Consider the following 16,344-nt stretch of genomic DNA (forward strand, 5'->3'; position numbering starts at 1 on the left):
ATGTAATCCTACTCCTATACATCCAACAAGTGTGTAGTGTCCCCTTTTTGAAATGTTATCTGATATTATAAAATAATAACTTAAAATATTTAAATATACATATATAATATGATATAATTAAAATATAATTATGTTTAATGAATAATCAAAGGGTACAAAATGAAGAGTTATGACTCATTGAAACATGAGATATAAAAGGGAGATCATTTCATTTGAAGACACCTATGAATCATTCATCCCACAATAGTCAAGGAAAAATGAATGGAGCATACGAATCAAGGAAAAGGAATGAGTAGAAAATAAGGAAGTGACTATTTCAAAGGGCAGAAATTATGAAAGGTTGCACTCTTTCAAAGCGTGGAAATTGTAAAAGGTTGTGATGCATGGAAAGGACGGACATAATGAAGAGGAAAGGTTTAATTTGAAGAGGGCATGTAAGGGATATCAATAACTTCTCCCTCACAATGGGAGATACAATGGAAGGGTTTAATTTGAGGGGGACATGTAAGGGATATCAATTTTGGAAATAAGTTATTATTATCAATTCTTATGAAAGGTGGTGACCATTTCACCAACATAGTATAAAGGAATAATCATTCCAAACACACTCAAGGATCGACATTCAATCATCTCTCATTAATCATCCCTCATCAAACAAATCTTCCATTGATCCATCAACCATCTATCCCTCAAGAAATCAGCAAGATCAAGCAAACAAACATCAAGTCCACATCAACCATCACTTCATCTTGGGATCAAGAAAACATACAGTTCAGCAATCAAGCCTATTACTCCATCAAATCAACATTCATTCAATCATCACCCACCATCACATCAAAGTAGCATTTATTACATAGCCACTCAACAACTATTTAATCAACAATCACTTAATTATTACTCACCAATGCCTCATATCATCTAAGCAAAGGAATTCAATCAATCAATAAGTCAAACATCAAAGTATCAAGTCTGATTTGGAAAAAGAATTCGGAAATTAAATACAGTAATTTTTAATATTAAGGGAAGCAAATGGTATGAAAATATTATTGTATTTATTTATCTCAACATAAATCTGTTCGGAGAATCAATGTGAAATGTTTGATGGTAAGATGCAGAAGCACCAGCCTTTCCTCATCAAGTACGCCAACCCCAAGATGGATGGACAGGAGGTCCTGTCATACTTGTGGTCAAAGGGGCCAAATGACTTAGGTTTGGTTGGAGGGGGCAGTCTCTTGGCACCCTATCTAGTTTTTCCATCAGATTCGTAATATAGTTCACTATAGGAATATGCTATGAAATAGATATGAATGATTTTACACTACTAATACAGATTACTTGTATACAATAATAGATTCTTAAGATTATTGCTTTGATGTTAATAAATATTGTTTATAGGACCTACGTTGGACTGTCCCAAAAATGGCATTATGTTTATGTAATTTTACCAAAGAATTCTATTTGGAAATAAATTATATTTGTTGGAATTGTTATTTTCTCTCAAAACTCAGGTATATCCCAAAAGGGCATATTAGAAAATGTGCTTGCAAATGGCATCTCCACTCCTTCCAAATCCATCAGCCATTCAGCATCAACTCTTACATCCCAATTCTCAATCTACTCTTATGTCTGCAAATGAGTTTCAGGAGGGGCACAAATAATTTCATGGGATTTATCCACTTTGTTCTACTTCTTTGTTTTAAAAATTATTTTCTTCATGTATCTCTGGATGACTGAGTAATTATATCTGGGTGCAACTGATGCAGAATGTTATACCTATACGCTCCTACAAAGTATTCAGGCCATATTGTTTAAGAACTTGTGCCACTATGCAGATTTGAGTATCAACGCAAAGGGAGTGTGCTTATGGAACTTCTCTATTACTCATCTTATTGCTTGTTTTATGCATTACTTCCATACGGCAATCCCAATACCTATTAATTATTAAAACATTGTTACTTACATATACACTGCCAATGAATTAATCAATCATTTTTCCATGACAAAACTTAACAGTTGGAAAATGCATTATCAATTATTCCCAATATATCCCCACATATAGATTCAGATCACCATACATTATGCATAGAACATCTATAAATACATTACAGGAATATGGTTGAGAAAAATTACATAGTCCATATGCTTCACTTCGCCTATAGAGTGTAGAATTTTGTTGTAAGCATCTTTGTCTGTCAAATATGTCCTTAACTCATCCTCACTGAATAACAGGGAAAAAATATCAGAAAATGTTGCAAAGAATATAGCCATACTGAGGACTTTGTTATTTGATGAATATTTGTCTATTAAATGTCAAGATTATCTTATAAAAAAGAATTCCAGACTACATGAAAATATTCTTTTGGTTATTAGATAATGCAAAGCCAGCAATTTCATCATGTCAGCATGGATCTCAAAAGCCATGCCAATGTTGCTCACTAGTATTGCACCTCAAAAACCAAACTGCATGATAAGTTTAGGCAATGAATAAGGCTTAGAATGCGGGGAGCTTTTCTCCAAGCATACAGGAAATCAAACTTAGTTACTCAACTGCTGACAATATCTTTTAGGCTATATTTCATCAACAATTCTAAATAAGCTGCAGATAACTTCTAATAAATATTGCCAAAAAGTCAGGGAACTTAGTAATGCAAAAGCTGGGTGTTTCCAAAAATGAGAATGTCTAGTTTGTGGTTCAGAAGTCAAACTCAGCAAGACAAACACATTTTCATTAAAATTTCACAAAAATGGTATACAAAAAATTTACCTCATTGTTTCTTACTGAAATTAATAATGCAGAGCCAAACTTGGTTTGCAAAAATTATTAACTTCACAAGTCTATACGACTAGGAATTTGATCCAGTACAAGCATATAAATAACATTATCTGTAAACCAATTTTCCTTCTCTTGCATACCTCTAACCAACCCATTGTTTTCCACCTTTTGCAAAATAATCATAATGTATATTAACCAGGTTTTGGCTCTCATTAACAAAAGCTTTTCCCCTGTAAATGTACTAGTGTGCATTGCTAGAACAACTGAAGACTTGTACTCGGATATATATGTCCTGAAATGAACCTATAAATCCTTACTCAAAACCACCATATCCAAGCAACCTTTCCAAGACTATGATCTAGTGCAAATAGCACCCAGGACTTGAGGGAACATATTTCAAAGCTTGCTAAGGTCTTGGCATTCTAATATAATTGATACCATGGAACTCAAAGAACCCAAAGCAACCAAGTACAAAGAAAGAAAACAATCCATAAAAACTAATCAATTTTTGGATATAAGTTGTGATGCATGGTGACCAACTATCAAGAGATCAATGTGCATCTAGAGACTTAAGTTCATAGCAATGGAAATCTATGAAGAGGATGAGCACCCTACTAAACCCAATGCATTCTATATTCTTTGTTCAAACGTTGGTGGAATCACTGCCCTCAACATACAACTGCTCTCAGAACATTCAAAGAGGATCGATTCAATACACCTCCAGAAAACAACAAGAGCTCAAAATTTATTAAATATTAAATACATAGTCATCTACAGAGGCGAGAAAACCTTATTAAAGAAAATACCAATTCTCTGCAACAGTTGTGTTCTATTATAAAAATTGAGGTTCAGATTCCTTTTTTTGGTCCATTACACAGGACATCATTCTCCCTTCCTCTCTCCCCAAAAGGAAACTTGAGGATTAATGACTTAGAAAGTTTAAAGGACATGAGTGCATCTCTCTATAGAAAATAGCTAATTCTGATGGATAAATTCAACCCTATAAAATCCCCTGGAGGGAAAAAAATACACTAGGATTTTAGCTTCTGAATAACAGATGCCTAATGGATCTTTTCAAGAATACTGGAGGACATGGAGTGCAGTGATGAGCTGTAAAAATGGATAAATACAAGGAAAGAAGAAAAATATTTTGGTGAAAATTTGCACAAAGTACTTTGCCGACAAACACTCAAAACAGCCCTCTTTAAAATCACGTCCCTATTATGCCCTCCATAATACCAAACAACAGGATTCAGTGGCCACAATTAAGATTTGAAAGAATGTGATCAACCCACAACAGGTTATAAGAAACTTTATGCAAAATTGGCACCACATAATACAGGCCATGCAATTTATTGATTCATGAAAAACCTAAAGCATCTACACTACAAACTTTAGAAATCAAACAGTATGATAAAACCAATAAGGCAATTTTTCATTTTTTAAAGCAAATAAGAAAGGGTCAAGAAAATTATTAGTAATTGAAAACCAAATCCTGAATCAAGGGTTGATAAAGTGCTTGGGATGTGGAAGGAAGTAGTTTGTTTTGTTTGATGGTTGCTTTGGCATGTGTCTTGTTGGAGCATGAGAACATGGTGATGATTCAGATGGTAAATGGATGAGCAAGGGATGCTCTTCTCTTGTTTGTGAATCCTATGGTTTACAATGTATGATGTCATGTGAGAGAATGTTAGGATTAAGGTATCATCTACCTTGTGAATCCTATATCATGGTTCCAACATCCTTGGAAAGAGTCCTATAGCACTTAAGGTATATTGGAAAGATATTTTGTAATATTTATTGTCACTAGCAATGGTAAAGGTGGGTTGTGCACACAATAATTAATATTGTTTCCCCCCTATGTAGGCACCTAGAATAAGAATATTAATGACTTGACAAGTGGACAAATGAGTGACCTTTGGGATTCCCCAAGTGGCTGCTTGGAAGAGGCAACTAGCATCTCTTGGTATTCCATCATTTATTACATTTAATATGATGTTTATCTTGCATAATTGTATGCCCAAGTTAGAGGGAAAGTGCTGGAGCCAAAATCAGTGTTATTTTGGCCTTTGTGGATGTAATCCATGGGGGGTGATCATTTGGAATAAAGGGGCTTGTTAATCATTTTAGCCAACGCCTAACTGTATTGTCCCAATGTCATTTATGCCCTAGGTCTCTATGATTGGTTGATGTTGTTCGCATTTTCAAATATGCGTGGAAGGTTTTTAAAATAAACCTCCAAAACCTTTTTAAAAAACCTTTTATTATAAAGTTTCGCGCAGCCCTTTTAAATATTTTTGCGAAAGTTTGTTTGCCTTAGCACCTAACCCATCTCCAACCTAGATTTACCTTTGGTTAGCCCGTTGTTTGTTTCATTTCAGTTTCTTAACCCAAGGGAGTTTTTAATTTTGTGATCGTCAGATCTCAAATGATCGATGATTGTCACTTTCTCACTTTCTAAAGTTGCATGAAGATTAGCTAAAGCGAGGAAGCAACGAGTTGACACCTATCCCTGTGGGCCCCTCTCCAAGCACTATAAATGATACATTTTCCAAGCTGTTGATCAGATGCAAATCAACGCTTGTCATATTCTCACTTTCTGAAGTTGCGCGAAGGATAGCCAAATCGAGAAAGCAAACGTACGACACGTGGAAATGGTGGGGCCAAGCACATGAACATAAAGAATTATTCCACATGGCAATTGAATCTTTCGATCTTATGATAAGTTGTTGATGGTAAGATCACAAGAGCAAGCAATGAAGGTTCCCGATGTTACGAAGTGAAGGCTAGCGAAGGATTGTGAGGGTGATTTTTGGGTCTCTCAATGTTACGATAGCCAGTGTTATCGTAGCATTGTAGGGGTTTGTTATGAAGGTTTCGATCTCACGATTGTCCCAACAGCATATCATCGAAAGTGTTTTGCGATGGATAGTAAGTAGTTACGATCTTACGATGAATGAAGGGCATATAAGCATAAAGGCTTAAAAGGAAGCATGCAAAGCAAGGGATCGTAAGATCGTAAGCAGGAAATGTTAAAGCTAAATGGGGCCAGCGCATAGGCGTAAGAGAAATAAGCACATGTCAATAAGATCTTTCAATCTTACAATAAGTTGTTGATCGTAAGATCGCAGGAGCAAACAGTGAAGGCTACTGAAGCTACGAGGCTATAGTCAACATATGGTCGTATGGATAATGTAAAGTGAATTCAAGAGTCTCTGAAGTTACGAAAAAGGGGAGATAGCGGCCAGCGTATGATCGGAAGGCAAAGGCAGCGGTTAAGGCTTCCGATGTCACGATAAGAGTTGGTCGATTGCGATCGTAGGATCGTAAGACAGGGAAAGGTGAGGCCCGATGTTACGCAAAGCTAGGATCGTAAGATCGTAGGGATTGAAGTACATGCCAACAATGCTACGAAAAGGTTTGTAAACCACTGAGCATAAGATCGTAGCTATGAAGAGGCCATTGCAATTGATGTTCCAATCTTACGATAAACTGTTGATCGTAAGATCACGAAAGACTTGAAAGGAACCCATGATCATGCAATAGGGAGGTGATCGTAAGATCGTAAAGGCCAAATTCCAAGCTTGCGAGAATACTAAGGGTTTTGATTTCAAAGCGATCGTAAGATCGTAAATCCTAAGTTTGACATAAAAAGTGTGTTTTGCTTTTCTGAGTTGGAGAACAACAGAAGGCCCTCGGCCACTAAAATTTGAGAAAGGTGCAGAGCATGCAAAGCTAGATAGTTATGTCGACATTCCATTGACATGACAGAAGACACTGAGTTTGATTTCTAAATGATGTAGAATAGAACAAGGCACAGGCCACTAAACAGAGCCAAAAGGATGAGCGTTGACATAGCAATGATGGGGATCTAATTTTGACGTGGAGTAAGGCAGTAAGAGATTTAGATAAAATCAGATGCACTGAACGGCCCACCGAGAGAGAAATAAATGTCTTGGAGGCAGTTGGAGAGATTAAGGAGAAAGGTGGTTGCAGGCAATCAAAGGGGTGTTCTTAACGCTTGATAAATGCAAATTTCATTCTACCGCCGCCATGGTTATCCATCTACTAGTCAGAGCAGTTAAGGTCATTGTTTCTATCTCTTCAGGGCCCGAGTTGTATGTAGAAAATTAGATCTTTTTTGCATATGGACATGCATCAGATCAAATCTTCCTCGGATCAGTAATTATTGTTCTCTGCAACTTGAAGACAGTGGTTGAGTTTTAGGGTTTCAATTGAAGTCTTCTCAATTATGCCTAAGCTATATAGGCAGATTTTGTAACTCTTTTAAAGGGTCGGTCTTTTCTCTGATTTTGTATCAGTTGTATTGCATACTCGGCTAGTGTAATTCCCTTTGCCTCTGAGTGAATATACTTCTCTGTTGTACCTCTTTCTTCCATTAATATATTGTGCAATGTCTTCTTGCCTTCTGTTAATGTATTGCTTTTGTTCTTCAAGTTGTATGTTGTATCTATTTTTCCTTTGAATGATATAGAGTGAAGCTCCTTCCTTATAACATTCTATTGGTTTATGATCTACATGTGGTTGTTGAGCTAAAACAAGGTTTGAATCTGTGTACTTTGCAATTATATTGATGAACTGTGCACTACTAGGTAGAGATAAGACTAAACGTACTATTTGGTGTATCACCCCTCTAGATTAGACTAGGTAGTTTGATTTCACGCATTTTCTTCTCCCTTTTCCTTTAAAGTAGTTAGGTGCATCCTGATAGTGAGGAAGTCAGCCTTCTCCAGAGACTCAATCTCATTGTTCAAGTCCCACAACTTGGAGATTGTTTCCATGTTTCACAAGGTTGCCTTTAGGTCAAACTTTAGGCAAGGGTGCAAACTTTTGTTACAATAGGCCTTCTTTGGGCACCTTGTTTGGTGGTTTTAGAACTCTTTCCATTCTATAAATTCAGCTCTTTGAATGTATGAGGAACAGTTGAATGTAGAGTTACTTTACAAAAATAAGGACACGCAGGAGACATAACAAGGTTGTTCATAGGCACACAAGTGCTTCAATTTTGGAGGCAAAAAAGAGAATAGAATCACCTTTGTTGTTAACAATGCACACTTGACCTTTCTTCTTCGCGGAGTTTTTTACCGCAAGGGTTTCTCCATGTAAATCTCGTGTTATGGATGTTCCTATGTTGCTTATTTGTGTCTCATTGCTTCTATCTTGTGGTTGTGATATTCTTTATTTGTTGTTGTTATAAGGTCACATAAGGTCACATAAGATAGAATTTATAAGAATGATATGTGGCAGTGAGATAGATGAGACTATCCAGTAGTTGCCTGAACAAAGATTCATCTACTATAGGTGAATCAGACTTAGCTGACAACTTAAGGCCTTTTTCCATGGGTGTGGAGGCAGGTTTGCACTCTTGTATGCAGAACTTAGCCAAGAGACTTCGAGCATGCTTCGATTGGGAGACGAAGATACTACTCTGTCTCTCAAACCTCAACACCTAAACAATAATGATGTCTCAAATCTGTCATGGCAAATTGTTGAGTTTTCGAGGATCGCTGCAAACGTACTAAGCACTGCCATAATGTTTGGTATGTGCTTTCCAAATGGCAGTGTCCTCTTGTATTTGTATGAGGAATAAACCAAGAGAAGAGACATGTCCCTTCATGAGACATGTCTATTCATCAATATAATTAATATAATGGAAAACTCAATTATAGTTGTGTCTATATATAGATATATATAGATATATATATAATGTTCGGTATGTGCTTTCCAAATGGTAGTGTCCTCTTGTATTTGTATGAGGAATAAACCAAGAGAAGAGACATGTCCCTCAATTAGACATGTCTATTCATCAATATAATTAATATAATGGCAAATTTAATTATAGTTGTATATATATATATATATATATATATATATATATATATATATATATATATATATATATATATATATATATATATATATATATATATATATATTTATTTATTTATTTATTTATTTATTTTTATTTTTATTTTTTTTTATTTTTTTTAATATTTGCTCTCACAAGTTTATCCTACTAAAGCTATCAAAACATCAACACTCCCTCTTAGCTAAGGAGGATAAACACAAGAAACGTATTACAGCATTGGTAGGTATGAAAAATTTTAAAGATATCTTTGATCAAAAGATATCCATTATTTTCATATCACATACGATATCAAGAGTATTAGCCTTCAAAATATCAACCTATGATATTCAGCATCTCTGAGTAACGGTCTCCAAAATATCAACACTTGATTTTCACCATGTTCTCAATAAGGCAATTATCTCCAGAATATCAATATATGATATTCACCATTTTGATATCACATTTTAGTATTGGTCTCCAGAATAGCAATATATGATATTCACCAAATACTCTTTACATAATGGCCTTCAAAATGTTAAGGTGCAAGATATTCACCAAGTACTGTGAGTAATTATCTCCTGAACACCAAGTTGCATGATATTCACCAAGTGCTCTATGTAATGGCCTCCAAGACATCAATTTGCATTACATTTGCCAAGTTCTCAAAAAATGTTTATAAGGTATGTGCACACGCATTTTCATAATGCTTACCATATAAACATCCACAATCCAAAATATAATCTATCATGTTCTGCATAGACATCGTAACATATCCATCATAATAGAAAATTAAGTTATTGTACGATTGTCACCTTTCAATAACTCCTACAAATACAAATGACATCATTTGGAAGTTGTCACTTCCTCATGATGTACATAGGGGGTAAGCCCATTAAAATAACATAGTCACAAGGTATATTCGTGAATCTTAGTCCTCCTGACTCATACAATTTATTGATCACTGAAGAATCCATCTCAACATGGTTTACTCCCACTGAATCAATATGAATGAGATCACTGAAGGTTGACTGAATCATATCCTCTATCTGCTCCTTCTCTTTCAAGGATGCCTCTAATGAAATGTTAGACTCCCTCCGAATCTCAATCTCCCGCTTCTTACAATAACATTCTCGGAGGCAAAGATCAAGGCACATAACTCTTATAGTATAAATAAGAATATCAATAGTTTAACTCATGTTTGTTACTAACAACGAAAATTCTCATTATTATCATGATTCACATTATTATTCTCAATTGTATAAATTCATATATACACTTTATATAGATTTATATACAATAGTCTACAACTATGAGAAGAGAGTTTCACATCTATAAAATGAGAATTCGTAAAGCCATAATAGCATATATATATATAGAAGTAATTATTACTAAAAATAATATTATACTTACAAGAGAAGATTATTATATTAATCATACCTTACTCGTCAGTTTGGCGCCCGCTGACCTCTCAACTTTAGCCGCTTATACACTATTTTTGACCAACCCAAACACATTGAGAATTGGGTGCATCTTCTCATTATACCTACTCTCTACAATCTTGTGCTTTTGTGGTCAATGAGTGAGGGGAGTGGTGGGGTCTCCATGCTCACAGTGTTTGGCATGTCATTTCTGCAGAAATCACTGTCACCAAACTCCTTGTTTGGATTGATGTCACCCATACCAATGTGCCTTGGACTCCTTTCCCATTACTTCTATCTCTGGATGCCCTTTGGAAGGAGTTTCTTTTATTAGTTGTCAAAGCTTGTAAGCTTTTTCTACAACAAGCTTTGGGATACACTTCTAGCACACAAAGGACCATGTAATAATTTCCACGATAGGACATATGCAACCTAATTTACTGCAATTTCTCACGGTATTTTATCTATGCATTCCCTGGTTTTGGGAGGTACTAATCTCATCAGATCATAAAGAGTGCAAACTAAACGCAAAGGATCTATATGCACCCATGATCATGCAAAATTGAAGACCATGCCTAACCAATGCTTTGTTAAGTGATGCCAAATTTAAATTTTTTTGTTATCAAATTCCTTACTATTTTTGCATACAATCCTTACCCACACTGACGTCCATTTGGTCTTGGACTCTTCTTGATATCTCTGCAATCTAGACAAGAATATTTCAGACCGTTATGTGTTTTCAAGTAAACCATTCACTACATCAAATTGATCATATTTGATGATAAAGTGTACAACAAATTTCTCATCCAAACTATGGATCTAGACGAAGTCTAGCATTCTCGACTTAAACTCGTTGATTATCTCCTAACAACCTTTGGTTTCTACCACATGAATTGCGCATTGACTGTAATTATCTCTCTTCATCATTGAGTCATCTCGCCACAAAGAATGATTTAGCATTACCTTTCAGATCTCAATGTGTCCTCCTTGCACAACTATATGCAGAATCCTATACAGGATGTCGAGCATTGTCTTGTCCAACAACGCCACAAATACATTTGCAATCATGTCCACGTTAACTGATGTCAACAATAATGTGTAAATTTACCATCTAAATCCCTCTTTCGATGATGCTACAAAATCTGGTGATGTTCTTCTTGATCGTACTTTCGAAGGAGATACTTCTCTACATATTGCTGCAAGGAAAGTGCATCTAGATCTTGCTTAATAGATTCTTGTAGAGAAACCATCTCTGGCTAAAGCTCCAAATGGAGATTATAGCACGCCACTACATGAAGCTGCTAAATGCGAAAGTCCAGATGTTGTAGAAGAATTTCTTAGATAGTATATTATACTTGTGAGTTACTGCTTAACGCCTAAGAACTATTGTTGCAACTTTAAACAATGCTGAGAGAAATTTGTCGCTCACACAATCAACATTAATGTTCTATCTTGATAAAATGAGGCAACATTCCAGCTATGCTTACACTTTCCCATCTAGGGTACTGATCCTGAGGACTCCACGTGGCTTCCTACATTAAGCTACAAATTGATACTTAAGTACTCCACCTCCCATGAATATTTTAACTACATTCAATATATGAATGAGTCTATTTCTTTCATCCACTCGATCTTTAGTAATTCCAAATCGTGCCGAAGATTCAAAACAAAAAATATTTCCCCAATGGAAAAGAGGCCAACATTAAATAATCTCATTGGTGGCAAGAACCTGCTTCACAACTACTCTCTTCTTCAACCAATCAATTCTTTCCAAGGCTCAAGTTTCTTTATGTTCAGTAGAGAACAAGCCTATGTTGCATCATTCCTCCATCATGCAACCAACTAAAACTTTGTTGTGATACAAATGCCTTGATTTCGCTGATGAATGGATTCAATATAAAACAATAAAACCTAGTTTATCGTGCAAATCAAACATACGCTCGCCTCTGCCAATAGTGGAATGGAAAATGAAAGATCTCCATGGGGCAGACCCACTCCATAGTTTCTCCGACAATGCACTTCAATTTATATCGATATAATATATATTCGCTCAATATGCAGATAATAATAAATCTAAATCTCATTATTTCTTACATTTGCAACTAGGCTCTAATACCATGTTGAGTTTCTGAGGATCGCTGCAAATGTACTAAGCACTATCATAATGTTGGGTATGTGTTTTCCAAATGGTAGCGTCCTCTTGTATTTGTATGAGGAATAAACCAAGAGAACATACATGTCTCTTCATGAGACATGTCTATTCATCAATATAATTAATATAATGGAAAACTTAATTATAGTTTTGTGTGTGTGTGTGTGTGTGTGTGTGTGTGTATATACACACATTAATTTCTCTTTGATCTCACTGGTTTATCCCACTAGAGCTACCAAAACATCAACACAAATGAGTTGCAAAAACTCTGTTTGAGCTCACCCATCAACTATTCTGAATTGTCAGTAGTGATCAAGTCATCAACATAAACAACAACCAATTTGACATATAAATTAGGATCAAATGGACACCTCCAATAGCCTTGATCTGTAAGGTACTTATCAATCTTGATGTGCCAAGCCTGAGGAGCTTGTTTCAAGCCATCAAGTGCTTTTACCACGCGGCACACCTTGTGTTGTTGATCAGCAACCTTGAACCCTAGAGGTTGAGTTAGATAGACTTCTTCCTTCAACTCACCATTGAGAAAAGAACTCTTCACATCCATCTGATGAACTTTCCAACCAAACTGGGCTGCTAAGTCAAGGACAAGCTAAATGGTACTCATCTGGGTTGTAGAAGCAAAAGTCTCCTCATAGTCAATGCCTTCCTTCTTTGAGAAACCCTTAGCAACAAGGCAAGTTTTGTACTTGTCAAGGTTCTATCAGCTATGTATTTCACCTTATACACCCATTTGTAGCTAATGGGCTTCTTCCTTGAAAGAAGATCAGAAAGGACCCAAGTATGATTCTTCTAAAGGCTCTGATACTCGACTTCCATAGCCTTTTCCCACTCAAGAATCCCAAAGCCTTTGAATATGTTTTAGGCTTACAAACACTCTAGACGTTGGCCATGAGAGAAAAATTAATTGTATATTGTTGTTTGCTCTTGTTTCTGGATCTACCCTCAATGAGCTCATCATGATGAAGATCACCAATAGTCTTAGCCCACAATGTAGGCTGGAGAGTAGAACCAACATTGGATGTAGGAGCTAGAGCTAGTACTGGATTTGGAACAGTTTTAACAGGTTGAAGATGACCATCATCCAGGGGAAACTCAAGTTGAGCATCTTAAAACTCAGAAGTTGCATCATCCCTCCCATCTGGTAGACCTAGTGGAAGATGGACACCTAAATCAAAAGCCTTCAAATGCTGATCCTCAGAATTTTGCACAGATGAGGATAGGTGAAAAGGTCCACATGTTTCATCAAAGACAACATCCCTGTTGAAGACAAGACGATCAATGTCTACATCTTTCAATCAGTAAGCCTTATGATTGTCGTTGTACCCTATGAACATAAGCTTTTGACTCATGGAATCCAACTTGGAGTGCTTGGCATATGGAATCCATATATAAGCTAAAAAGCCAAAGATTTTGAGATGACTAATCCTAAATTTGTGACCAGCCCAAACTTCTTCTAGAGTCTTTCCATTAATAGCTGGTTAGGGGACCAATTAAGGAGATAGACCATAGTGAAAATTGCTTGTACCCAAAACTTATTAGGAATACTCATGTGTTGTAACATGGAATGAGCCATCTCAACAACAGTACAATTACACTGCTCTACAACACCATTTTGTTGAGGAGTGTGGGGTGTGGTTAAGTAACATTTTATACATGTGTATCACAGAAGTTGGAGAATGCAGTAGAACAAATCCCCCATGTTATCTGACCTAAGAGTGATTATACAAAAGCCAGACACTTTTTCTACCAAGGCCTTGAACTTCTGAAATACGATAAAAGCATATGATTTCAATCTAAGAAAGTACCCATATTTTATGACTTAAATCATCAACAAAAAGAAAGAAATACCTGCAACTAGTACCAGAAGGTGTTTGCATTGGCCCACAAATATTATCATGAATCAACTGGAGTACCTTAGAGGCTCGCCATGAGTCACCATCCGTGAACGGTATCCTATGTTGCTTCCCAATCTGACAAGCTCTGCAAACACCATGATGACTCTAGATCTCAAGAATACTAGCTATAAGTTCCTCCTGAGCCAATTGAGAGAGAGAGTGCCAAAGACAAGTAATGGAAGAACTTTTGGCTTTCATGGCTAACTCCGAAGAATCACCAATATCCACAAGTTGGAAAAGACCATGATCCTCAATACCAATAGCTACAATAGTGTGTCTCCCAATTAACAATCAAGCACTTGTATGATGTAAAGACAACATCCAACAGAGGAGAATTCTACATGATATTACTAACAAAGAGAAGATATAGTTCCATGCCAGGAACATAGTACACATTGAGGAATATGAGATCCCTCCTCCCACAAAAAAGTACTAAACAATGCCCTTACTAATAACTCTGTATTTTTCTCCTCCTCTAAAAACAACTAAGTCAGTAAACGGAGAGAAGTCTATAAACCAATCGCATTGATTAGTAAAGTGACACGAAGCACTTGAGTCAATGTACAAGCAGAAGGCTTCACATGATCTACAGGGTTTTCAACCATGAAGAGGCATAAAAGGCAGATTCTTTCTTTTAAGTGTGCTCGGCTACACGCGCTTTCTACTGAAACCCTCCTTGCTTCTTCTATTCAGAAGCCAATCATTGATAGCAATCCTTCGGTGATGGAGTTCTTCTTACCAAGAAAGGATATTTGGTCCTCCTCTCGTCTGTTGGTTGTTTTCTTTCTTTGTTTTCTAGTTCATTCTTTCTCAAACACCCTTTGGTGTTCCTGTTAGGTTCCTCTTCATCCCTATTGTATCTTCCAGTCCCTTGGACCCTTTAGTTGGTCTCTTGTTGGACATTAATAACATTATCTTATCTCATCTTCATGTGATTGTACTTATAACAAAAAACAAGGCAGTATGTAGATGATTACACGAATTTCAATGCACTGAGATAGGTATGGATTCCAATAAAGACCCAGAAGAGATCTCAACAAACCCAAATAGAACCTATAATCAGAATAAAAATTCATTGACACAGAAATCAAGGCATGGAAAACACGGTACCCAAGACAATTTGAGACCAACCCAGTTGAGCTCTCGAATAACCCAGCAAAAAATTGCAAATAGTTTTTCAAAATGGCAAATAATCTGAGTGTTACAAAAAACCCTAGTTTTTTTAAAACCAAAAGAATGGTAGTTTGAACTGGAAAAAAATGGCAGAAACAATAGCCTCCAAAAGGGCAGAAAACGACCATTAATTGGGTTGAAAATCTCCAAATTAACAACAATTTGGAAAGTAGACTTGAGAAACCATCGAATGCAGGCAAAAAACGATTAGAAACCATCATTTGTGTCTTGGTGTCAAATCTCTACATATTGTAGCCCATAAATGACATCAACATAGACAACTTGCAGAAAAATGGTCACGAAAATGAAGGAAATATAGTCCCGCAAGTATTAGGAAGAAGAACACATGAGCTAGAGGAAAGACACCCGAAAAATCAAATTCAAAGCAACGCCAGTCACAAAGACCCTACTCAAGGTTTTAGAAAAATCACTGCCCAAATAAAATTGCTTTTCAAGAGAAAAGGAAAAATTTCAAATAAAAATGAACTTATGTTTTTAAGCTGGCTCTGATACCATATTGCACAAGTAGTTGGTAAATTATTTGATGTATTAACAATGAGCAAAGACACTCAATAAATAAGTTTACAGTATTTACAAAATAAACAAGTTTCTAAAAAGAAACTAGCAGATAAGCTCTGAGATGATCTTATCACCTATAATTATAATAAAGTACATTATAGAGCATTAAATAAATAAATAAACATTATTTTAATACATTCAACCACTAGCTTGATGACACAACCCTTTACGATCTCACTATCCGCTCTCACTCTTGCAAAAATAACATTTTACCATATACATATACAACTCAACATCAGGTTGATACACCACCTTAACCTAAACATGCACCTAAAATCAACCATACTTGACCAAAACATATTACCAAACCCTAATCCATCATTAGTTGGTACCACTCAATCATCAATTTGAATCGCACATTGATCCAACAAAGAACATCTGGAAATATCACTTTTTTCGAATAAGCATACACACTTTCAAGAAATTTCATCACACCTACCAATGTATAACTCATCCTTCATAAC

At 36.0% G+C, this 16,344-nt stretch overlaps 1 protein-coding gene across 1 annotated transcript in view; it reads right to left on the reverse strand.

Moving 5' to 3' along the window:
• The window catches only part of LOC149537803 (vacuolar protein-sorting-associated protein 37 homolog 1-like), an 81,191-nt gene that overhangs the window by 21,483 nt on the left and 43,364 nt on the right, over window positions 1-16,344 (reverse strand). The window contains exon 3 of the mRNA XM_089799182.1: window positions 2,131-2,218. Coding sequence (XP_089655308.1) covers window positions 2,131-2,218 — 88 coding nt within the window. The remainder of the gene's footprint in view (window positions 1-2,130; window positions 2,219-16,344) is intronic.

The sequence above is a fragment of the Cupressus sempervirens genome, chromosome 9 (assembly GCF_028749045.1).
Source record: "Cupressus sempervirens isolate cs-2001-9-10 chromosome 9, ASM2874904v1, whole genome shotgun sequence".
In the NCBI taxonomy this organism is placed as follows: domain Eukaryota; kingdom Viridiplantae; phylum Streptophyta; class Pinopsida; order Cupressales; family Cupressaceae; genus Cupressus; species Cupressus sempervirens.